Below are 25,862 nucleotides of genomic sequence, written 5' to 3' on the forward strand. Positions count from 1 at the left end.
GTCCCGCAGGCGGGTACCAATTTTTTTAATGAAATACGTACTCAACAAATGTTCACGATTGACTTCCACGGTGAAGGAATAACATCGTGTAATAAAAATGAAACCCGCAAAATTATAATTTGCGTAATTACTGGTGGTACTGGTGGTGCGTTTCGGTTTGAAGGGTGGGGCAGCCGTTGTAACTATACTGAGACCTTAGAACTTATATCTCAAGGTGGGTGGCGCATTTACGTTGTAGATGTCTATGGGCTCCAGTAACCACTTAACATCAGGTGGGCTGTGAGCTCGTCCACACAGCTAAGCAATAAAAAAAAACATCAAACACGTTCCGCAGACGATAAACTTGGCGGAGAACGAGATAACCGTGATCGAAGCCCAGGCTTTCACGGACCTATATCTGGCGACGGTGAACGTCTCCCACAACCAGCTCTCGAAGATCGAACCGAAGGCCTTCCAGAACTGCAACAACCTGACCGTGCTGGACTTGCGCTACAACAACCTGACGGTCATCGATAGGAGCGCCTTCGACGAGAACACATACGCGTATGAATTGAACGTCGCCCACAATCACATCACGGATTTCAGTCAGGTGAGTTTGAATAGAGACGGAAATGTAGCAAATAGGCAGAGGTTTGACTGTCACCCTGGCGTTGCTGACGCCCATCAGTGACGGTAACCACTCACCATCGAGTGGGCCGTACGCTCATCTGAGGATCTGAGGAGTACTGAGGATCTCGAGTGCACGTATGTAAGTCTTTCCATGAGGATCGATCGGCTTTTGGATGCTATGTCCAACAGTCCTCTCAATAATGTCTGATCATCTTGTTAGTGCTCTGCCTTTGGCTATTTTCTTCTCCGCTCGTCAGCTTACTAAGGTAATGAAAAAAAAAAAAACTTAACGGTACTGTTTTTGCTTGTTTAAAGACTCACCGAAATAGCGCTGTGTGTGATGGTTTGAGTCTACTGGTGGTAGGACCTCTTGTGGGTCCGCGCGGGTAGGTACCACCACCCTACCTATTTCTGCCGTGAAGCAGTAATGCGTTTCGGTTTGAAGGGTGGGGCAGCCGTTGTAACTATACTTGAGACCTTAGAACTTGTATCTCAAGGTGGGTGGCGCATTTACGTTGTTGATGTCTATGGGCTCCAGTCACCACTTAACACCAGGTGGGCTGTGAGCTCGTCCACCCATCAAAGCAATAAATAAAAAAAACTTACCGTCAAATTTCGCGTTTTTTTAATGATTGAAGGGTTACTGGTAGCCCGGAGGCCTTTCCAGTTTCACCAGGACAGGTGGCGAGCAAAGGCTCAGCCAGGACGGGTGGGATTAGCTAACAGCTGCCCGAGCGCCTCCTAACAACTCAAAAGCAACTGCTTCGCGAATGAATCTACTACCGGATCGGAATCGCGACCCGCTGAGAAGATCCGGCGAGAAACTCAGCGCGCTGATACATGGGTTAGGTTGCATGTCGACCTCTTTGTCGAGTTCGACGTGTACAGTTACCGGGGTCCCTAAGCCTGCTCCTAGTATTAGAGATGAAGGCGTCTAATGTGTTGCAAATGATGTGACAAAAAAAACCAACAGCGTAACGACAAGTTCTTTTATTTGTGCGAGAAAGCAGAAAGCAGGTAGAAATGGCCGGCATGGCTTGTTTTATTAACACTATCCCCCCTTCGTTGGCTTTGGCGGAAGGGGGCGTGTTAACATGGCTTGGCGGCTTGGCTGGCGGCAGGGCATGACAGCTGACGTCACGTCCGTTACAAATGCAAAGGTTTGGAAAGGATCTGATGGATCCGTAAGGACGTGTCTAGGGTGTCGAGGATGGCTGGCTCCTGCGTGATCAGGAATTTTGCGTTTACTGGTCTATACGAAAACTAGAAACATTCGAAACAACATTAATGTTGAGACGAAAATAGCAATCAAAAAATTACATCGTAATAATATTGATGGATTAACTTAATTTTCGAATGATTTCTATTAATTTAGGAATAAGGCAGAATAATTCTGCCGTGAAGTCAGATGGTCCGGTTTCAAAGACATTTGAATTTAATTGAAAGTTTGACCTCATGTCCGAAGGCGGTGGCCATCGGTCGACTCAAGTTACTTAGGGTACCTTGTGGCTTCTATATGCTTTAGCTGTACAATTTTGGCACATATATTGGATCGTAAGTATTCCTTTTAGCCCCATCAAACTTTTAAGTTCCAGTAAAGCCTTCTATTGCGTCTCTGAGTCATACCAGACTCATATTTGATCATAATGTTCAAAGTAGTGGCGGTAGGACCTCTTGTGGGTCCGCGCAGGTAGGTAGCACCACCCTGCCTATTTCTGCCGTGAAGCAGTAATGCTTTTCGGTTTGAAGGGCGGGACAGTCGTTGTAACTATACTGAGAACTTATATCTTAAGGGGGTGACGCATTTACGCTGTAGATGTATAAGGGGTGTAGTAACCACTTAACACCAGGTGGGCTGTGAGCTCGTCCACCCATCTAAGTATACAAAAAAAGTTCACGATAATCTTTCGAATTGTACAATTGTGTTTTATAAATTGTGCCATATGGAGGGAGAGGGAAGGAGGATCATCACCAACAGCAAGTTGCTGTTGGAAGACTCACCGAAATAGCGCCAGTGTAGGAAGTGGAAATTATGTGAATATAGCAGTTTTAAACAGAGTCAAGTTGGATGGGTTGAAGTGTACTATGGTAATTTATGGAGTTGTTTTTGGAATCTTTCCACTTGCGACTGTGGCGCCACCTTAATTGGCTCCCTTTGAGCGGACACTGTTTAATATACTCAGATGCTGCTCCTTCTGCCATCTATAATTTACCACGTGGAAATAAAACATTGAATTGTCTACGATTCGCAAACGTGTTTGTTGCCACGCATTGCATACCAAATATAAGTGTTTATATAAATCCATTTTAGACTGGAAATAATAGGATCACAAGAAACCGATTGCCTTTCATAAGAAGAAAAAAAGGCGTAGAATATAAGCAAACGATACGAAAGACTTTTTACGAAAGGCAATTAATTCATGCTAAAGCTTGGACTCTTCACACAAAGAAATTATAATCGTGGACAAAAATAGACAAGATACTGGTACCAACCCGTGCGGGCTCACGGCTTTTTAGATATAGAACTATATAACCTCAACTCGCGGGAAAGTTAGACTGAAAATCCTGATTGGAAGTCACCGGAGAGATAAAGAAGCATTTTGTAAGGAACGTGACGTCAGCTGCCATGTCCTTCCAGCAGCCATGCCGCCAAGCTTACTGGTGGTAGGACCTCTTGTGAGTCCGCACGGGTAGGTACCACCGCCTCGCTTATTTCTGCCGTGAAGCAGTAATGCGTTTCGGTTTGAAGGGTGGGGCAGCCGTTGTAACTATATCTCAAAGTGTGTGGCGCATTTACGTTGTTGATGTCTATGGGCTCCAGTAACCACTTAACACCAGGAGGGCTGTGAGCTCGTCCACACATATAAGCAATAAAAAAATAATAAAAAAAGCCCTGTCCTATTTGTAGTGAATAGTTTTTCACACACAGCACTAGCAACGGGAGACATCCCTAAGAAAAAAGACAGGCTGTCAGAGGGAGAGATAAACGTCATGATAAAAATTGCGTTCTACCTTTTAAAAGGTTCAAAGATATAAAAACCAGTTGATTATTAATGTCTACGATTTTAAGGTGCGTGTGGAATAAATAAGTGCTTCCTATACTTCAGTTTGAGTTCAATTCGCAACGACGACAGATGACAGCATATTTCCTAAATATTAACACGCCTCTTTCCGCCACTGCCACTCTTCTTCGATATAGCGAAGGCGTTCGACAAAGTCTGGCACAACGGTTTGATATACAAACTGTATAACATGGGAGTGCCAGACAGACTCGTGCTCATCATACGAGACTACTTGTCGAACCGTTCGTTCCGATATCGAGTCGAGGGAACGCGTTCCCGACCCCGTCACGTCACAGCCGGAGTCCCGCAAGGCTCCGCCCTCTCCCCGTTACTATTTAGTTTGTATATCAATGATATACCCCGGTCTCCGGAGACCCATCTGGCGCTCTTCGCCGATGACACCGCCATCTACTACTCGTGTAGGAAGAAGGCGTTGCTTCATCGACGACTTCAGACCGCAGCTACCACCATGGGACAGTGGTTCCGGAAGTGGCGCATCGACATCAACCCCACGAAAAGCACAGCGGTGCTCTTCAAAAGGGGTCGCCCTCCGAACACCACGCTGAGCATCCCTCTCCCGACTAGGCGCGTCAACACCCCCGCCCCCGCCGTTCGCCCAATCACGATGTTCGACCAGCCCATACCGTGGGCCCCGAAGGTCAAATACTTAGGCGTCACCCTCGACAGTAGGATGACATTCCGCCCCCACATTAAGACGGTACGCGACCGTGCCGCCTTCATTCTAGGACGTCTCTACCCGATGATATGTAGGCGAAGTAAAATGTCCCTTAGAAATAAGGTGACACTCTACAAAACTTGCATACGCCCCGTCATGACCTATGCAAGTGTAGTGTTCGCTCACGCGGCCCGCATACACCTAAAAACATTTAAAATTATTCAATCCCGTTTTTGCAGGATAGCCGTCGGAGCCCCGTGGTTCGTCAGGAACGTCGACCTCCATGACGACCTGGACTTAGAGTCCATCAGTAAGTATCTTCAGTCGGCGTCCATGCGCCACTTCGATAAAGCGGCACGACACGAGAACCCTCTCATCGTGGCCGCCGGTAACTACATTCCCGATCCTGCGGACAGAATGGAAAGCAGTCGACGTCGCCCAAAACACGTCATCTCGGATCCTCCTGATCCACTAACGGTGCTTTTAGGTACTTCAAGCACCGGTCACCGTTCTCGTCGAACCCGTCGCTTGCGACGAAGGGCTCGACGAGTAAATTAACTCCCAGACACAGCCCACTGAGTTTCTCGCCGGATCTTCTCAGTGGGTCGCGTTTCCGATCCGGTGGTAGATTCTGCGAAGCACGGCTCTTGCTAGGGTTCGTGTTAGCAACATCGTCAGGTTTGAGCCCCGTGAGCTCACCTACTAAAGTTAGGGTTACGCTGACATAGCCGCTAGGGCTATCAGCTTAGGTAGGAAAAAAAAAAAAAAAAAAGCCACTGCCACCAGCCAAAGCCAACGCAGGGGATAGTGTCAATAAAAAAACGTTGCCAGCCATTTTTACCCGCTTTTCCCATGAAATAAAAGAACTTGTCGTTACGCTCCTGGTTTCTCTATCGCTCATTTATATTATTATTTTTATAGTTTTACCTGACCGTTGTGCTTAGTGTGGGTTTTTTATCGTTTGATACCGTAATAGTTAACTCAAATTCGTATTCAGTTGGAATAGCGCCCCTAGCAGCAAACGTTCCAACTGCAAACATTGCTAATTTACAAAAACAATATATCTTACTATAATCCCATTACCCGAATGTGTCGTACCTATAACGAACTGGCAAGGTCGTCACCTGAGTTAGATATTTTTACTTGTAGGCTGGTTACGTTTAGAAAAATGTTCAAGGGCATCCTCCACTTTATTAATAGGTAGGTTAATGTAATTGTTTAATGTATTATATTGTGAATAATTTTTTTTTTCCTTACATTATTCGTTAGATTAGTTTTTGTTATTGTGTTGTTTTGTCATAATTGTAAGGAACGTTGTTATACAAATTCAGCACTATATGTCTTGTTTTGTCGTGCGCACATAACTTATGTTGCAAGCCAGATTTTGTTTCTTTTTGTTTGTGTTTTTTATGTATCTGTCAGCACGCGTCAGGGATGGCTGAGCGGTAGTTTCCGTCATCGCTCGTATTCGATTGAACTCAGTTTAGTCAATAAAACTTTTCAATAATAATTATTGAAACTCAACACACACAACTTTCACAATGACAGGATAAACCGACAGTTTCGTTGCACATACCGACAGACCGACTGACTGACTGACTGAGACTCACTGACTGAGACGGACGGAATTACTGTCTGACTCGGAAAATGCCACGACTCTGTCCACGTACCGCCATTTTATACTGTGGCGTTACGTAGTCTACCCTTCATTTTGTGATATTTATCAAAACAACATCTCATCATTTAAAATAATAATCAAAACCACCGTCTTAATATTACTAAAAGTCGTTATCCACGACAACTAAAAGTCGTTATCCACGACATATCTTTAGCTTGTGATGTGTATTGTGAGCCTAATAAAATAAATAAAATAAAAATAAAACAAATTTGAGTTAACTATTACGCTATCGACAACGTTAAAAAACTCGCACTGAGCAAAAAGCACACCTGTATTAATACATAATAATTATCTCTGACCTCCGACTTTTAGAAGTCAACATTATATTTTTGAATCGTAATTATCATAGGCGCGTCCCCTCAATTCGTTACGCGCCATTGCCTAATCGATTTTTAGATGCGTATTCAAAACAGACGCATTGAAATAGTTTTGTGAAACAGTGTTTTTAGTGCGAGTTTTTTAACTTTCTCGATAACGTAAAAGTTAACCCAATTTTGTATGCAGTTGGAACGCAAACGATCCCATCCTATACAAATATGAGCGAACTTTTACTTTTACTACTTAACCTTTTTTTTTCCTATCTAAGCTGGTAGCCTAGAGAGGCTATTCCAGCGTAACCGTAACTAGTAGGTGAGCTCACGGGGCTCAAACCTGACGACGATGCTAACACGAACCCTAGCAAGAGCCGTGCTTCGCAGAATCTACCACCGGATCGGAAACGCGACCCACTGAGAAGATCCGGCGAGAAACTCAGTGGGCTGTGTCTGAGAGTTAATTTACTCGTCGAGCCCTTCGTCGCAAGCGACGGGTTCGACGAGAACGGTGACCGGTGCTTGAAGTACCTAGAATCCGTTAGTGGATCGAGAGGATCCGAGATGACGTGTTTGGGGCGACGTCGACTGCTTTCCATTCTTTCCGCAGGATCGGGAATGTAGTTACCGGCGGCCACGATGAGAGGGTTCTCGTGTCGTGCCGCTTTATCGAAGCACGCTGTAGTATAGGTAGTTTGAAAGTAAAGTCTAGTTTGTTTAAAGACAAGCCCGCTGAGTTTCTCGCCTGATCTTCTCAGTGGGTCGCGATTCCGATCCGGTAGTAGGTTCATTCGCGAACCAATTACTCTTAAGCTGTTAGGTCTCCTTCGGAGGCGCTCCGGCAGCTGTTAGCAAATGCCACCCTTCCTGGTCATACAGGCTTGTCAGCTCTTTCACCAGTGTACGAAATAAAAATAAAACATCGATTTCCCAAACAGTGTGTTACGTTAATAAATGAATAAAATCCATTGACTTGGAAAACATTACGTGTAATGATACCTACATCTAGCAGCTCTGTCACAGGTGGCCAATACCGCACACACACACGGTTTGGAAGTCGCGGCTTAAAACCACAAAAGCAACCAGTATGTAACAGCTCAAGTATCTATACTAATATTATAAAGAGGAAAGATTTGTTTGTTTGTTTGTTTCGAATAGGCTCCGAAACTACTGGACCGATTTGAAAAATTCTTTTTCCATTAGAAGCCGACATTGTCCCTGATGAACATAGGCTACTTTTTTTAAAAAAAATATTTTTTTTTTTGTATTCATGTGTGTTTTAATGTTTCCGAAGCGAAGCGAGGGCGGGTCGCTAGTAATTCATATAAAGGCAACACAATCCTCGGATGCGGCCCGAATACTCTCCATTGTTCACAAACTAACCTGTTTGACTACAATAGATTGTTTCAACTAGTTTTTTTTTTTTAATTTGTATTGTGGCTCAAGTGGCTAAAAGGTACTTGCATAATGAGATTTAGGGATTTTTTTGGATAAAGCTTTACGTCACGCGGTCTTGGACTTAGCAGGACTTTTGAAGGCGTCGTGGCCTAAAGGATAAGACGTCCGATGCATTTGTACGTAGCGATGCAACGGTGTCCGAATCCCGCAGGCAAGTACCAATTTTTCTAATGAAATACGTACGTACTTAACAAATGTTCACGATTGACTTCCACGACGTAACTAGGAATGAAGATAATTCAAATGAAATGTATGAGGAAAAAAATTATGTTTTTTTTATTTATTTAAAAACTAGCTGGACCGGCAGACTTCGTAGTGCCTCAATCGATAAATAAAAGACCTAAACTTTTGTATAAAATAAACTTAAAACAAACAAAAGGACTTGTTGTTATTTTTATTTAATTCCGAGCATTTTCATATTCATTTACCTTTTAAACCTTCTCTGGACTTCCACAAAAAATTCGAGACCATAATTAGCCAAATCGGTCCAGCCGTTCTCGAGTTTTAGCGAGACTAACGAACACCAATTCATTTATATATATATAGATTTAGATGCGTACCGGTTTTCATGAATGATTCAGTCGTTATTCATCACGCTGTGGTGGAGATGGAGTCTGGTAACCACTCAATCTGCTGAATGGAGAATACGTTCACTAGTTCATACAATAAATAAAGAATAGTTTAAAAAAACTAACAAAATACACTTTTATAGAAAATCCAACTAAAAAATAGAAAATAAATTTTAAAGCGTAGGGTGCTTTTGAGGATATTATCAAAATAACCCTTCTGCTCATATCTGTTCATAAAATATTTATAACCACTGATACCATGCACCACACGCTTTTTTTTACAATAAAATCATTTTATCTTACACTATTTTTAATTTAAATTTATAAAAAAATTATTAATAGCCAGGATAGGAAAATTCCTTACTGCCCCAGTTGGCTTATCCTCCCCAAGTTCCCGTCTGGATTCGTGCAAATCAATTAATCAGTGACATCTAAACGAGCAGTGAATCATAAAAATTTACAAATAATGATGACATGTAAATCTAATTACGCAAATAGTATGTGTGTTTTGTAAAAGTTTTGAATACACTTAAACGGGAAGAATGCGATCGTAAATCTTCAGTACATCTCGACGGGTGATTAAAATGATCGTATCACAGATTATGTATCGTCGTAGATGTGTCTGTGCTTGAATCATTTGGTTTTTTCCTACCTAAGCTGATAGCCTTGAGAGGCTATATCAGCGTCGCCTTAACTAGTAACCTGATGACGTTGCTAACACGAACCCTAACAAGAGCCGTACTTCGCAGAATCTACCACCGTATCAGAACGCAAACCACTGAGAAGATCCGGCGAGAAACTCAGTGGGCTGTGTCTGAGGGTTAATTTACTCGCCGAGCCCTTCGTCGCAAGTGGCGGGTTCGTCGAGAACGATGAACGGTGCTTGAGGTACCTAGAAGCACCGTTAGTGGATCGGGAGGATCCGAAATGACGTGTTTGGGGCGACGTCGACTGCTTTCCATTCTGTCCGCAGGATCGGGAATGTAGTTACCGGCGGCCACAATGAGATGGTTCTCATATCGTGCCGCTTTATCGAAGTCGATTATTTGTAATGACATGCTATGATAATGCCAAAATAATTAAAACCGCGTTTATGGTTTAATCTCGTCATGGCCGACGTGGGTCTGATTTGGTGGGTCTGGTTTGGTCTGGTATACACCCTACGAAAATTCTAGAGGATAGTAACGTTCCAAATTTCACTGTAAAAACTCTGGTTGTAAGGATTATTTTATTGATCTTCTACGCAGACGAGTATGCGACCCACATAATAGTGAGCAGTTACCGTTGCTCATGGAGCTCAGCAATGGCAAGGACACAGCCAAGCTACCGCCGACCACTCAGTACTCTCCACAAGCCTCATTCCTCCTTTTTTCTGGTGGTAGGACCTTTTGTGAGTCCGCACGGATATGTACCACCAGCCTGCCTATTTCTGCCGTGAAGCAGTAATACGTTTCGGTTTGAAGGGTAGGGCAGCCGTTGTAACTATACTTGCGACCTTAGAACTTATATCTCAAGGTGGGTGGCGCATCTACGTTGTAGATGTCTATGGGCTCCAATAACCGCTTAACACCCATATAAAAAATGTAAAAAAAAGCTGCCCGAATGCATCTGTGAGGTTTAGTGATGTTGAGGGTTTATTGTGTGCTCTCCTCCGGAAACCTCATCGGAGTGGTCAATAAAACACTGAGTATGATTACATGTTTATTCGCGTCAGCGACCGCGGTGGATCGCTACACGTTAGCGTCAGCGACCGCGGTGGATCGCTACACGTTAACCACTGACTGACTAACGTACATTGCTCAATACTACAACTGCATAGTAAGCAACTAAGGGGGCCGGGCTGTCATTCCCCTACACTACACCCCCCTATATTTGAAAAAAAAAAACCGGATCGGAATTGCAACGCACTGAGAAGATCCGGCGAGAAACTCAACGGACTCACATATTTGTTGCTGCCGTAAATCAGTTATATAGTAAACTTTACGCTGTAACCATTAATAAAATCACACGAAATCACTTTTCAGGAACTGCCCGACGTTGATGCAACGGAGTTTTTTTAGGATTATCGCATACCAAACTTCTAAAACACATAATAAGTATAGTCAGATATTCTAATTAAAGAAAACTTAAAGCACCCTCTGTATTATTATTGTCAGAATACATCGCAGTATGGAGCACGCGACCGTGTGCCGCACGCGTCTGATCCACAAGATATTCGAAAATCTATCTTGAGATTTATACAATAATATATTTTTACTAACAGCAAACAGGTGCAAGATATTCGCGACATTTGTTGGTTATTAGTAAACTTTCTATTTAAGTGATTACTTTTTAGATATCTATATATTAATACGTGAAGCAAAAACTTTGTATCCCTTTTTACGAAAATTGCGCGGACGGAGGAGTATGAAATTTTCCACACTTATAGAGAATATATAGAAGAAGTGCACAATGCTAATATTTTTTAAAAATAATGCATAAAAGATACATTAAAACAATAAAGAAAACATTACACACACTGCATACCATGTATTTGACGCAGACACGCATGCATACTATTTATTGTCAAACTTTTGTTCTTGGCGTCTGTTGTCAAATTGAGAATAGATTGAATATTGTTTGTCTTTGTTAATATTTTTTATAGTGGCGAATTTTGTAATTATAGAAGTATAAAATACAATCATAATAGTGTACAAACTTACAATTCCAATTAATTATAGTCGAATTTCGACTACTGCGGGACCTCTAGTCTACACAAATTGACCCCGAAATAAAAGATGTGTAGGTATTTATGTTCCATTTGAAAACAGAGAAATACTCAAATAAATTTCAAGGATTTTGCGGTGAATGTTAAATAGCTTTTTAATTCAAAGACCTATGCCTGGATCAAAAATAATCGCAAGACTTTTGTTGTCTTACGTACACCGACACGTGCTCATCAAACCGTGTAGAAAACAAAAGCAACGGAAATATTACTACAGTCGACGACAAGAAAGCGAACGGGAGACAGATTTCTCAAACTTCATTACGTCGTAGTAAAGTTTTGGGTGTACCTAGTACGGACATATTGTTATCCATTTGTCAATTACTGAAAAAAAAAATTGTACTGTCAAATTTAATTTGGCGGGAATTTTATTATTCGTTTTTTTTTTAAATAACCAATTAAAACTCAACTAAAATTGACCAAAAATAGGTACATATTTTGTAGAATAAAATAAATGTATCTTCTAAAATAATAAATTAGTAATATAGTGTAATAAATGTTTTGTGTTGAATGATCAATATTTAATTTTTAAAATGGGAACCAAAGTCGCTACGACGTTGTGCCTATGTTTTGCTTTCTACACACGACATGTGAAAACACAAGAATACTACAGAATGGTAAGTGAAAAATCTATAAGAAAAGTACTCAGATAATTAATTAACTATACGCTTGCTTGGGTTTAGCTGTTTGCTATAAATTTTATTAATGGTTTTCGCGGCTGTCTGCAATAGAACCCTATGCATCTATGTAGCAATAAAAACCGATTATAATTTCTTTATATTCTAAATTAAAAAAATTGTCTTAAACTATAAAATGAATCAGTAAACCTTTCTAAGATAATATAAATGTATTTATCAAGTGTTCACAAACGACCTCCATGATAAAATCTTTTTCTTAATCGCGAAACCTTATCGTCAGATACGAACTTTTTTATTTTATTTGTGGCCCACCTAGTGTTAAGTCACCCTGACACATGAGTTCTAAGGACTCACCTTTTTATAATACACCAGCTGCCCTACCCTTTAAACTGAAACGCATTACTGCTTCACGGCAGAAATAGGCAGGGTGGTGGTACCTACCCGCGCGGACTCACGAGAGGTCCTACCACCAGTAATTACGCAAATTGTAATTTTGCCGGTTTGATTTTTATTACACGATGTTATTCCTTCACCGTGGAAGTCAATCGTGAACATTTGTTAAGTACGTATTTCATTAGAAAAATTGGTACCCACCTGCGGGATTCGAACACCGGTGCATCGCTCAACACGAATGCACCGGACGTCTTATCCTTTAGGCCACGACGACTTCAAATTCAACTTCTATGTATCGTACAATAGAAGATATATATATTGTGAAGAAAAATCTGAATTGTCCTAACAATATTTACATGAAACGTTCGCATGAATACAATTTTCAAACAATGTCTTTCGGCTGTGCGTTAGTCTGCTAAATAAAACCTCTGCTCAATGGAAGACACGTCGGTGATGAGTTCGACGTGCAACCAAACCCATACATCAGCTCGCTGAGTTTCTCGCCGGATCTCCTCAACGCGTCGCGATTCCGTTCCGGTAGTAGATTCATTCGCGAAACAGCTGCTTTTGAGTTGTTAGGTTCTCCTTCGGAGGCGCTCGGGTAGCTGTAGGCTAATCCCACCCCTCCTGTCTGAGCCTTTACTCGCCCACTTGTCCTATTGAAACTGGAAAGGCGTCCGGGCCACCAGTAATCCATCAATCATAAAAAAGGGAAGACACGTTCGCCTTGCGTCCCTAATCGTACCATCGGTTTCAGCGTGTATGATAATCTAGCATATTTCTACCGCAGAGTAGTCGTGTGATTGATATTCAATCGAATGAGAATTCGAACTCATTTTTGAAGCCATTAAGGCTGTGATTTATGTAGACTCCAATAACCGTTCTCTGCCCAACGAGAAGTCTCTGTAGTCGTCGTGACCTAAGGGATAAGACGTCCGGTGCATTCGTGTCGAGCGATGCACCGGTGTTCGAATCCCAGGCGGGTCCAATTTTTCTAATGAAATATGTACTCAACAAATGTTCACGGTTGACTTCCACGGTGAAGGAATAACATCGTGTAATAAAAATCGAACCCACAAAATTATAATTTGCGTAATTACTGGTGGTAGGACCTCTTGTGAGTCCGCGCGGGTGGCTACCACCACCCGGCCTATTGCTGCCGTGAAGCAGTAATGCGTTTCGGTTTGAAGGGTGGGGAAGCCGTTGTAACTATACTCGAGGCCTTAGAACTTATATCTCAAGGTGGGTGGTGCATTTACGTCGTAGATGTCTATGGGCTCCAGTAACCACTTAACACCGGGTGGGCTGTGAGCTCGTCCACCCATCTTAGCAATAATAAAAAGAGAACAATACAATAACTATCATTAAATTCATTATGTCGTCTAAATCCAACATAGTGCGATAAAGCACATTATTATTATAACAATATAATCGTTATGATACCGACGATTTCTGCTGAAAAGGATATCCGGTAATCTTCTTGAAGGTCAAGCTTTGGAGAACTTTACGACAAACACGCGCTTTGAAGCGTGCAATATACAATCTGGTCTTATAGTCGCATAACTGGTCTTTTTGTCATGAAGCAGTCTCCGTACCAAAGACGTATTCTTATTAACCTAAGAGGATCGGCTCATGATGTCCAGAAGCCGTTAGCACGTTTCAGGTTCCGCCATATTAATGAAAATAACAATATTTTGGAACGAAGTTCCTTATGAGACGATGCGGAGGGGTACCCTAACCGGGAAAAGCGTCCGTAACATAAGATTTTATGTTTGTTACCTCATAACGTTCGTAATTTTTTACACCTTGGGTTACATTATTGGAGCTTTAGTAAGGATCCCATTTTTTCAAAAAGATTTTAGCCTATGTCACTCGGGAATAGTGTAGCTTCCAAACAGTGAAAGAATTTTCCAAATCGGTTCAGTAGTTTCGGAGCCTATTCAATACAAACAAACAAATCTTTCCTCTCTATAATATTAGTATAGACTAAATACGCGATATATATGAAGAATCCTAAACTAATTTACGGACAGTATACTGGATCAGGTCGTTTTTATAATCAACAAACATCGCCAATGGGGTGGGATGACTTCAGCGAGCCACATAATTGACGCGGTGTCTTTCACGCGACGTCTATAAAGACAATTTGAAACGCAAAAATCGTGCCTCCGTTCCGCTGTGAGGCATCAAACGCCAAGGCTGCACGAAAATGTCGCAGTTACTTCGCTCACATAGCGGAACCAAGTATTATTTTAAACTTATGTATGTACTCGTATGGTACACGAATCAACAATTTTCTTCGCTTTTTTGTCAACGAATAAAAGCCGCGTTTGACGCTTTAGGCATGTGTAAATGGACCACCAACTCACGATCTACCTGGTGCGGTTGTGTGTTGATGCCACTACCCAGCCTGCAACATGAGCTTGAAGTCTCTGTCTCTGCCTTGAAACTGGAAAGCAAAACTGGCTCGCGATAGGAATAAGCAGGATGCTGGTATGGTAGGTACCTATCACGGCGAGCTTGCCATACGCCCCACCACAAATAAAGAGGCAAAATAAATTCCAGATACGTGTTACAAAATTCAGGCATTTTCGAATGAACTCCCCTCCACGGTATTCTGTGATCGCTATAACATGTCCTTCAAAGGTACTCCGAAAAGAGTCCTTGATTCCTTTTTTTTTTCCTACCTAAGCTGATGATCTAGAGAAACCATGTCAGCGTCGCCGGGCTAGTAGGTGAGCTCACGGGGCTCAAACCTGACGATGTTGCTAACACGAACTCTAGCAAGAGCCGTGATTCGCAGAATCTACCACCGGACCGACCGAAACGCGACCCACTGAGAAGATCCGGCGAGAAACTCAGTGGGCTGTGTCTGTGGGTTAATTTACTCGCTGAGCCCTTTGTCGCAAGCGACGGGTTCAATGAGAACGATGAACGGTGCTTGGGTTACATAAAAGCACCGTTAGTCGATCGGGAGGATCCGAGATGACGTGTTTTGGGCGACGTCGACTGTTTACCATTTGGTACGCAGGATCGGCTGTATAGTTTCCGGCGGCCACGATGAGAGGGTTCTCGTGTCGTGCCGCTTTATCGAAATAGTCGATTCCTCCATCTAACAGCTGTTTTTATAGTACTTCTCCTCTTCCAGGGTACAAACACGAACTCGGGAGAAGCGATGCAGTTCTTGAGAGAATACGACAGAGAAGCATCCGGAATGTGCTATAGGTGAGTCATATAGATCTTATATAAACCATTCCCCGTCAAACCTAAGTCTGTTCTCTAAAATGCATTCCTACACGTTTTGCGTCAAGACTCAGCACACACCATCATTAGCTCGACCCGCTTTTGTCTCTGACGTTGGCCAAGGACTTATCCGAAGGCCCGCCATGCGACTCAAACCTGAGTGTGTGGCCTGGAGATAAGACAGCCAGTGTCAAATCCCGCCAGCAAATATCAATTTTCCTTATGAAATGAATACATACTTGAGTATTTCATTCGTGAAAGTTACAAATTCCTCCAAATGACATGATTTCGCAAGGATAAAAATCAAACCCGCAAAAAATTTAATTATCAAACAATTGAGACATATCTCAAGAAATATTGACTCCGCTAGTGACTTCACTCTAGTTGAGCCATGGAATCGCTCAGTTGTCTACGTAATAGTTCAACGAGTACACATACAAAACAGTGGAAGACCACAGCGACTTGTTGCAACTGTTACAAAACCTCAAAATTCAAAATTCAGAGTCACAATGGCCCAGTGGAAGTTCGTAACCAACATAACAGAACATAATCGAAGACCTATGATGGACGAGCTGGCTCTGAGCTCGAAATTCGAGAGGCTATCTTGGAGAAAGGCTGCGGCCTATGACGCATCCAGGGTCTCCGATCCGCTGGCGAGGAGACAGCTGACTAAAATCTTACAAAGCAGCAGGGCCAGTTTACCCGATGATAAATTTTCTGAGGTATGACTTTACAATAGCTAACTTTCATGATAAATCACTATTATTCGTCTCGATCGTTCCACTCTTGACAGAGTGGTGGTGATCGTCGTATACTGTTGGAGGGGGCAGACCTGACGCGTCTCACGATATCCCACAATCTCTCCCTGCTGAAGGCTATCCTACTACACTAATTAGGGGACCTCCCAATGTAATTTTCATTTGGGTCAGCCCACCGCAATAAGTAAAACCTCTTTGAAACAGCCGTTGGAGCTGAAAAGTTCTCGAATGGCGACCGCATTCCGGAAGACGTAGCGTGGGTAGACCTCCCATAAGGTAGACGGACGATCTGTTGAGGGTTTGCGGGAATCCGCTGCATGCAAGCAGTGCAGGACTGATTGTTATGACGAGGCTTGCGGGAAGCCTATGTCCAGCAGTGGACATATGTGGACTGATAGAAGAAGAAGAAAACTACATTTATGGTTTTATGACACAATCTCCCGGCTATTTTTTTTATTGCCCTTGTAGGCAGACGAGCATACGGCCCACCTGATGGTAAGTGGTTACCGTCGCCCATGGACTTCAGCAATGCCAGGAGCAGAGCCAAGCCGCTTCCTACCGTTATTATTTTAGACGTCTCGGATAGATGACAGGGCTCGTGGTCACAGATAGCTCTCATGGTATCCATCGATATTTAAACATCATGCAAACTACTGTCTAATGTTATATTTAAAAAAACCGTAAAAGTACTTTCGCAAAAACCGAAGAAAATAAGCTAATACAAATTTTCAGCTCCAGCAACTCATAGCAGAGATGAAAGAGATATACAATTCAGCTAAAATCTGTCCGTACAGACAGAAGCCCTTCGATCCTCACATACCCAGGGTGTACTCGGACCTCACAAACCAGGGCTACACATTAGCCAACCAACCGTACCAACATTACCAGCCCTACACGGAGACCTCCGAATATTCCCAGTACTGCAACATGCAATTGGATCCAGAAATTTCCAGGATCCTTGCACATTCGAGGATCGAGAGTGAGTTGCTGTACGTGTGGAAGAATTTTAGAGAGCAGACCGGCCCGAAACTCAGGAATCGGTACATGAGATACGTTCAGCTGGTGAACCAAGCGGCGGTGAATGCAGGTTTGTAAATATTTTCCTCAAACTCTCGAGTTCGTTCCTTCTCTTGGAGTCACCATAGCGCTCTAACAGAGTACAATTTCTTCTCTAATTATAATCTCTTAGCAGAAGTGATCTCCATAAAAAACCTCTTAGACCACTACACATTTTTTACTGCTTAGATGTGTGGACGACTCACAGCCCATCTGGTGTTAAGTGGTTACTGGAGCCCATAAACATCTACAAAGTAAGTGCGCCACCCACCTTGAGATATAAGTTCTAAGGTCTCAGTATAGTTACAACGGCTACCTCACCCTTCAAACCGAAACGCATTACTTCTTCACGGCTGAAGTAGTCGGGGTGGCGGTACTTACCCGTGCGGACTCACAAGAGGTCCTAAAAAATATCTCCAGAGATATAGATGTCAAAGTCAGCAAAAAATTTCAGTCCACAAAATCTTGTCATTCCCTAGGGTTCAGAGACGCAGGGGAACAAATGCGGGCCGCATACGAGGACCAGTCGTTTAGGGCCAACGTCGAAGAGATCTACAATCAGGTCGTGCCACTTTACAAGCAACTCTTCACTTACGTCAGACGCAGACTGTTCCAACGATACGGGGATGTGGCTCTCAGACCCGACGGGCCCATACCGGCTCATTTATTGGGTAAGTTACTCGTTACCGTATCAAAACTTTTATTTACTTATGAAAAGGCGTGTTTTAAACCCGTGCGGGTGGGTCAAATCAGCCAATGCATCACCAGGATCTACCGCGATGCACTCTTGCGTTCCGTCATGTAAGTTCGATCTTTTGTCTCAGGTAAGTAGTGACATTCACCGTATGATATCTATGGACACCGGTTCCTATTCATTACTATCCCACAGACGTCCACTTCTGGATAAGAGCCTTTCTCGAGGTTCACCATAATGACTGGTACTGCCCTGCTCAAGTCCAACAGATTTCCATGTTCTTCCACGGGTTATCGATTCACCTTAGAGCGACCCACCCACGTTCGCTAACTCCTTAATTATCTTCAGAACGTTTATGCAAGTCTTCTAAACAGTTTCTGAAACAAAAAATTGTTCATCTTATTTTTAGGCAACATGTGGGCGCAGAATTGGAAGTCCATCATGGATTTAGTTATGCCGTTCCCGCAGTCCCCAAACGTTGACGTCACGTCGGAGATGCTCAGAAAAGGATTCACTCCACTAAGGTAAGGCGGGCTCCGCCATCTCCATCGACAGTTCACGGTCATTCACGGCTGTACATAAATTACATTCTATTCCACTGATTAACCTTAACTCCTCATATAATATTAGATCAGAAGGTCGAAGTATACTTTCTGACCCTTTTAGACCCTTTTAGATCGCCATAAATTCACCAACAATTCGGAATCCTGCTTTAGCACCCAGAAGAATCCACGCGTAACATAGAACTTGCTCTTTTCTAAATCCTCAACATTCAAAATGACCAAACCAGTGCAGATAATAAAAATGACTTGAACAGCATATAGATCCAATCTCCATCCTCCTCGAGTTGATCACGATACCAGTACCTCCTACTTACCGTCTGTCCTTGATACAGTTCAAGGTCACGAACCACTACATCAATGAAGAAATAAATATGTTACCATTGTGGTTTTAGTGTCACGAAATGTACGCGCTTTATTATAAGCTCCAACGAGCTTAGTAGATTAACTTTAATCTGACCTTCTGAGTTTCTTGCCGGATCTTCTCAGTCGGTCGCATTTCTGAACCAGTGGCAGATTCTGCTCTTGTTAGGGTTCGTGTTAGCAACGTCGTCAAGTTTGAGCCCCGTGAGCTCACCTACTAATTAAGGTTACGCTGAAATGGTCTCAAGAAACCATCAGCTAAGGTAGGAAAAAGAAAAAAGATTTTTTTTTGGATAAAATCGCAAATCATAATATCCAAGTATTTTATCGGTAACTATGAGAGTGAAATTTAATAATTTCATTAACTTTGAACTTTCCAGAATGTTCCAAATGGCTGAAGAGTTCTACACGTCTATGGGCCTCAAGCCAGTCCCTCCTGAGTTCTGGCGAGGGTCGATGCTGGCGAGACCACAACAGCTGAGCGTGCAGTGCACCGCCAGCGCATGGGACTTTTGCAACAGAATCGACTATAGGTATGTCTCGAAGGCCCCACGGCTGACCCTTTGGAATCTCTGTACGTATGAACAGAGGTACCTTGATTCTACGTATAACCTACTGTATTTTCCATGTCGAGTCTTCTAAAGAATTCTTCGAAATTATCCTTTCATCTCCTTTTTTTTTCCTACCTAAGCTGAGAGCCTTGAGAGGCTATTTCAGCGTAACCTTAACTAGTAGGTAAGCTCACGGGGCTCAAACCGGAGTGATGCTAACATTGACCCTAGCAAGAGCAGTGCTTCGCAGAATCTACCACCAGATCGGAAACGCGACCCTCTGAGAAGATCCGGCGAGAAACTCAGTGGGCTCTGTCTGTGGGTTAATTTACTATTTACCGTCGCCTGCGACGAAGGGCTCGACGAGAACGATGACCGGTGCTTGATTTCATCTCCACTTAACCATTAATACTACCAAGAACCACTGCCCTGGAAAGAACTATGTTTCAGAAGCGTTATGAAAGGTCTTGCTTTAAAGGGTCCGTAAAATGCGCATATCTCGGGTGCACAGATACAGTTCCGACCCTTCATTCCAGGATCAAACAGTGCACCGAAGTGACGATGCAGGACCTTGTTTCCACTCACCACGAGATGGCTCACATACAGTACTACCTGCAGTACGCTGATCAGCCCCAGCTGTTCAGGGACGGCGCGAATCCTGGTGAGTCTCGCGTTTATTGAATACACTTCGAATATTTTAGCAAATAAGACAGATAATGGTCTGGACTTAAATATCTGATTTCTTAATGCGTTGTGTTAATCACTCAACAAATGTTCACGATTGACTTCCGCGGTGAAGGAATAACATCGTGTAATAATGAACAAACCCGCAAAATTATAGTTTGCGTAATTACTGGTGGTAGGACTTCTTGTGAGTCCGCCCGGGTAGGTACCACCACTCTGCCTATTTCTACCGTGAATCAGTAATGCGTTTCGGTTTGAAGGGTGGTGCAGCCGTTGTAACTATACTGAGACCTTAGAACTTATATCGCAAGGTGGATAGCGCATTCGCGTTGTATATGTCTATGGGCTCCAGTTACCACTTAACACCAGGTGGGCTGTGAGCTCGTCCACCCATATAAGCAAGAAAAAAAATAAAAAAAAACTTCAATACAGTAAAAATTGCAATTTTAAACACAAGAGGATCTTACGTGTGGTAGTTGACCGGTTTTTCATCAGATGATGTATCATCATGTCAACATTCCGTGGCCATGATGCCTTTCTGTGACATGATGTCTAGTGAGGCGCCCCCTGGTGGTGGGACGTACTGTTGTTTCACATGAGACACCACCGTCCTGCCTATTTCTGGAACAAACCATTCGTGATCTTCGATATAAAGCTGCGATATGATGATCTGATCCCATTGACACTTCGATGTCCTGTCCCAAAGCGGGTGCAGCATCTTTAAATCACCTTACCACCTTGGGACTGGTATTATTGTGAGTCCACCCGAGGTGGTCTTGGCTGCCGTCATCAGTACAGTCCAGGGTCCACTGTTGCAGCGTTCCACGAGGCCGTGGCCAACGCGGCGACGCTGTCCGTGTACAACTTGGTGCATCTACAGCGGGTCGGGCTCTACCAGAACAAGTGAGTCTCGGCTCAGAGACATAACGTCGCATGTACCGTGTCCGGGGCTAGAAGTGTTGATAAACTGTGGATTTCTAACGTAATGGCTCTAAATTCGCATGCTCTTTTGGAAATGAATCGTTTTTATTTTTAATGTCATCATGTCAAATGTCAATTCAAACTTAACGTAGACGCCCCTTGGATAGGTGGTGCGATGACCTTCGAAGGGTGCCCAACAAGGGGTGGATGGGGTGCCGTAGATTGGGCTTAGTTGTGTGGATTAAGAGAGGCCTATGTCCAACAGTGGACGACTGTGGGCTGATGATGATAATGTCAAGGTTTTATTGAACTTATCATATACAACGTCTTAATACCTAATAGATGTAATTAACAACGTACATTTCCTTTTTGTAAGATTGAAAATGGCATTATCCTCAATCAATTGTACATTAACGAGGTCATTAGTGTTTCGATATTGCGGGTAGTTGTGGTCAGATGTTACTATCCTTCTCGCACGTCAGTACCCCGGTTATAGTTTAAGCATTCCTGGTCGATAATCATCGTGGCCTATTGGGTGAGAAGCTCGGTGTTCTCGTATCGAGCGATGTGACAGTGCTGAGGTTCAAATCCCGCAGAAAGGAACCCTTTTTTTGTAATACGTACTTAGCGCTTGTTCATATATATCTTTTACGATGAAGAAGTGACATCTTGTTCAAATCCATTTGCATGGTGGTGCCTTGACAACAGCTATTACCATTGAGTACTCGTCGAACTCGACAAAGAGGTCGACGTACAACCTAACTCATGCATCAGCCCGCTGAGTTTCCCGCCGGATCTTCTCAGCGGGTCCCGATTCAGATGCGGTAGTAGATTCATTCGCGAAGCAATTGCTCTTGAGTCGTTAGGTCTCCTTCGCAGGCGCTCGGGCAGTTGTTAGCAAATCCCACCCCTCCTGGGTGAGCCTTTGCTCGCCCACCTGTCCTGGTGAAACTGGAAAGGCCCCCAGGCCACCAGTAATCTTTCAGTCATAAAAAAAATACCGTTGAGGCTTCGATCTCAAGTCTCGAGGTGGATAGCCGGGCCCTGGTAACATCTTGACCTGAAAACACGATTCGGTGTCGTCAAATATTGATGTAATTTCGCAGGAGTAGTGATCCATATGAAGTCAGCATAAACTTCCTGATGACGATGGCGCTGGAGAAGGTGGCCTACCTACCATTCGCTTTTATGGTGGACCAGGTAACAGTCGCGTGAGAGTTGAGAACGTGATGTGTGAGATGACAATATACCATGTTATGAAGGGGAAAATCTGGTGTTAAGTTCGAAAACCGGCTTTCAATAATTCTGTTAATTTCTGCTCCTTCAGACCTCTCAATGGAGCGCGAAAGAGTTACCTCTATATATGCCTCGTATATCTCATGCTGCCTCCTCCGAAACTGGCCAGATGTGTTTTAGAGAGGAAAGAGAGAGAGAGAGAGTATGCTTTATTGTACAGCAAAATTAACATATACAATACAAAACATTAAATAATTATAAAAGTACAATAGGTGGTCTTATCGCTAAGAGCAAGCTAGACAACTATCAGATGGACAGAAATCACTTCAGGAAATAAATTAACCGTGGTGTACTTATCGCTTGGTATCTGATGAAGGGATTGCTGGTGGCCCACAAGTTCTTCTAGCTTCACCACTCCGGTTGAGCGAGTTGGAAGACTCAACCTGATGAGGGGCTTTGAAATAAATAAATCGGGTCGATCTCCAGCTTCATAATAATATGAACTTCACTAAGTCGTCGTGGCCTAACGAGCGATGCGCCGGTGTTCGAACCTCAGGCGGGTACCAATTTTTCTAATGAAATACGTACTCAACAAATGTTCACGATTGACATCCAAGGTGAAGGAATAACATCGTGTAAAAAAAATGAAACCTGCAAAATTATAATTTGCGTAATTACTGGTGGTAGGACCTCTTGTGAGTCCGCACGGGTAGGTACCACCACCCTGCCTATTTCTGTCGTGAAGCAATAATGCGTTTCGGTTTGAAGGGTGGGGCAGCCGTTGTAACTATACTTGAGACCTTAGAACTTATATCTCAAGGTGAGTGGCGCATTTACGTCGTAAATGTCTATGGGCTCCAGTAACTACTTAACACCAGGTGGGCTGTGAGGAAAAAAGCTCTAGATTTGTTGGTCACATCTCACTTTAGAGGTGTGTTCCTTTATTTTAACGTATAGTGTTCTCAGTGGCGCTGGTGGGTCTTCGAGGAGGGTGTGGAGAACATGAACAAGCGCTGGTGGCAGATGAAGCTGCGGTACCAGGTAATATAGGAGGGCTCATGCCGTCTGCTCTGATATTGCTGTTACCTTCCACAATCCACACCCGTTAAATGAACGTTAGTCAGTAGCTTTTTTTTTAATGCTTAGATGGTTGGACGAGCTCACAGCTCACCTGGTGTTAAGTGGTTACCGGAGCCCATAGACATCTACGACGTAAATGACGCCACCCACCTTGAGATATAAGTTCTAAGGTCTCAAGTATAGTTAAAACGGCTGCCCCACCCTTCGAACCGAAACGCATTACTGCTTCACGGCAGAAATAGGCAGGGTGGTGGTACCTACCCGCGCGGACTCACAAGAGGTCCTACCACCAGTAATTTCACACCCATTTAATGAACGTTGGTCAGTAGCTTACTGAATACATTTCTAAATAAAGATTAAACAGAGAATATCCCTCAACTAAAACACCAAATCTCAAGACCCACACACAGCATGGCTTTTTAATACGCTTTTATTCAGCTTCAGACGTATGTATGTTAGTATGTAACGGAATCTTTGAATATGATTTTGACCCCATTCAAAACTTCGGATTAACTCGAAATTCGATATACTTATGACAATTCCGAAGACAATTCAATATTAAAAAAAAAAAATTGAAATTCAACTAAAAAATGAAAAACAAATAATAGTTTAAAAAAAGTAACAAAATACGCTTTTATATAAAATCCAACTGAAAAATAGAAAATGAATTCTAATAAATTTGTATTAAAAACAGTGTAAAAAAAAATGATTTTATTGTAAAAAAAAGCGTATTTTATTCGTTAAAAGCGTATAAAAGCGTATTTTATTAGTTTTTTTAATCAATTATTTTTAAATCAAGAGTCTTTAAATCCATCTTCAGAATAACCAATTCCACTTTCATCATATCAGACAAAGTCATTTAATTTTCAGGGTGTGATTCCGCCCGTTCCAAGAACCGAAGGTGATTTCGACCCTGGATCTAAATACCACATCATATCTGATCAGGTGAGTGACAGAAGCGAAGCACAGCCCAACGGGAAGACGGTCGATTGGGGGGTGGGATTTGAATTCCTATCCCAAATTTAGTTTCCATGATACCAAGTGAAAACTGCAAGACCTCTCGGGTCATCGTCCTCATTACTGGTGGTCGCGACTTCCCTGATGAGTGATCAAATTCTCTTCAATGTTGCTCTTCCATCTGTCTGTGTCGTTGGCGTCAGAGGAAACAGGGAATGAAATATAAAGCACCGTTACTATATTCACGCAGGAATACATAAAGTACTTCCTGGCGACGATCTTGGAGTTCCAAGTGTTCGAGCAGTTGTGCCACGCGGCGGGGCAGGGGGGACTCCTGCACGAGTGCGACGTGTACCGCAGCAGGGACGCCGGGAGACTGCTCAGGTACCGACACGCGGAGGGCCCTTTGGTATTCGCGAGGCAAAGTCCTGTAAGGGCCCGGTCATCGTTCCCGTCGAACCCGTCGCTTGCGACGAAGGGCTCGGCTTTTTTTTATCCTACCTATGCTGATAGCCTTGAGAGGCTATATCAGCGTTACCCTAGCGTGTAGGTGAGCTGTCGGAGCTTAAACCGGAGTGTTGCTAACACTGGCCCTAGCAAGAGCAGTGCTTCACAGAATCTTCCACCGGATCGGAAACGCGACCCACTGAGAAGATCCGGCGAGAAACTCAGTGAGCAAATTGAAGCACTGCTCTCACTAGGGTTAGCATTAGCAACGTCCTACCAGCTTACGTAAGAAAAAACAAAAAACTGCAGAGACTACATTTGCATCCATATTTATTTATTCATCTACACGGACAGACGATGTCACAGCCCCAATAACTATCATATCACCCTCATTCCTTGAGATGGATTTGCAATATTTTGAAGCGGCCTACTTAAAGTCCATTAAAGAGACTAGCTAATCCGCGCCCCCGGACCTTAGCGACATCATGCAGCCGGGCTCTTCGAAATCTGCTTCGGACATCATCAGAACGATGACCAGGGGGAAAACGAACAGGATATCACCAGAAGCTCTGGTTAGGTACGTATACAGTTCTTTTATGAGGTTTCTAGATGTATCTCTTTTTTTTCTTCTTATTCTTAGATGGGTGGATGAGCTTACGGCCCACTTAAGGTAAGTGGTTACCGGAGCCCATAGACATCTAGAAAATAAATGCCACCTTGAGACATGAAGGGCGGGGCAGCCGTTGTAACTATACTTGAGACCTTAGAACTTATATCTCAAGGTAGGTGGCGCATTTACGTTGTATATGTCTATGGGCTCCAGTAACCGCTTAACACCAGGTGGGCGATGAGCTCGTCCACCCATCCAAGCAATAAAAAAATGATGTTCCAGATACTTCCGACCTTTGGAGTTGTGGCTCAGAGTCCAGAACAGGGAGGAGCCATTGGTGGGTTGGAACACTTCTCCCAGGGACTTGGCACTGTTCTCCCACTCAACGGATTCTGCAACAACTCAATTACTCTCGCACTCACTTCTGTACCTCTCATTAATAGCTAATGTTATGTTTTATTAATAAAATAAACTAAGTTTTGTTGATTGATTGATTAATGTTGTTTTGTTTTAATTCTTCACCCAACGACATTCTAATTCGCTT

General features: G+C 43.2%; 1 protein-coding gene across 1 annotated transcript; it reads left to right on the plus strand.

Moving 5' to 3' along the window:
- The first annotated feature begins 10,659 nt into the window (after positions 1-10,659).
- Positions 10,660-25,816, plus strand: LOC101745756 (angiotensin-converting enzyme). Its single transcript, XM_021347208.3, has 15 exons — positions 10,660-11,744; positions 15,307-15,383; positions 15,904-16,123; positions 16,892-17,246; positions 17,695-17,886; positions 18,319-18,433; positions 19,213-19,365; positions 19,920-20,044; positions 20,886-20,970; positions 22,095-22,188; positions 23,191-23,265; positions 24,175-24,249; positions 24,512-24,645; positions 25,187-25,285; positions 25,601-25,816. Exons 1-15 carry the CDS (start codon positions 11,661-11,663, stop codon positions 25,779-25,781), a joined length of 2,064 nt encoding a protein of 687 aa, XP_021202883.1. The 5' UTR covers positions 10,660-11,660; the 3' UTR covers positions 25,782-25,816.
- The last annotated feature ends 46 nt before the right edge of the window (positions 25,817-25,862 follow it).

The sequence above is a fragment of the Bombyx mori genome, chromosome 2 (assembly GCF_030269925.1).
Source record: "Bombyx mori chromosome 2, ASM3026992v2".
Lineage (NCBI taxonomy): Eukaryota > Metazoa > Arthropoda > Insecta > Lepidoptera > Bombycidae > Bombyx > Bombyx mori.

Bases quoted from the DNA above. Each gene is read 5' to 3' on its own strand.
- LOC101745756 (XM_021347208.3), top strand. From the start codon at position 11,661: ATGGGAACCAAAGTCGCTACGACGTTGTGCCTATGTTTTGCTTTCTAC. The intron at 20,045-20,885 runs GTGAGTCTCGCG...CCACTGTTGCAG, and splicing joins CAGGGACGGCGCGAATCCTG to CGTTCCACGAGGCCGTGGCC. The intron at 23,266-24,174 runs GTAATATAGGAG...TTTAATTTTCAG, and splicing joins AGATGAAGCTGCGGTACCAG to GGTGTGATTCCGCCCGTTCC.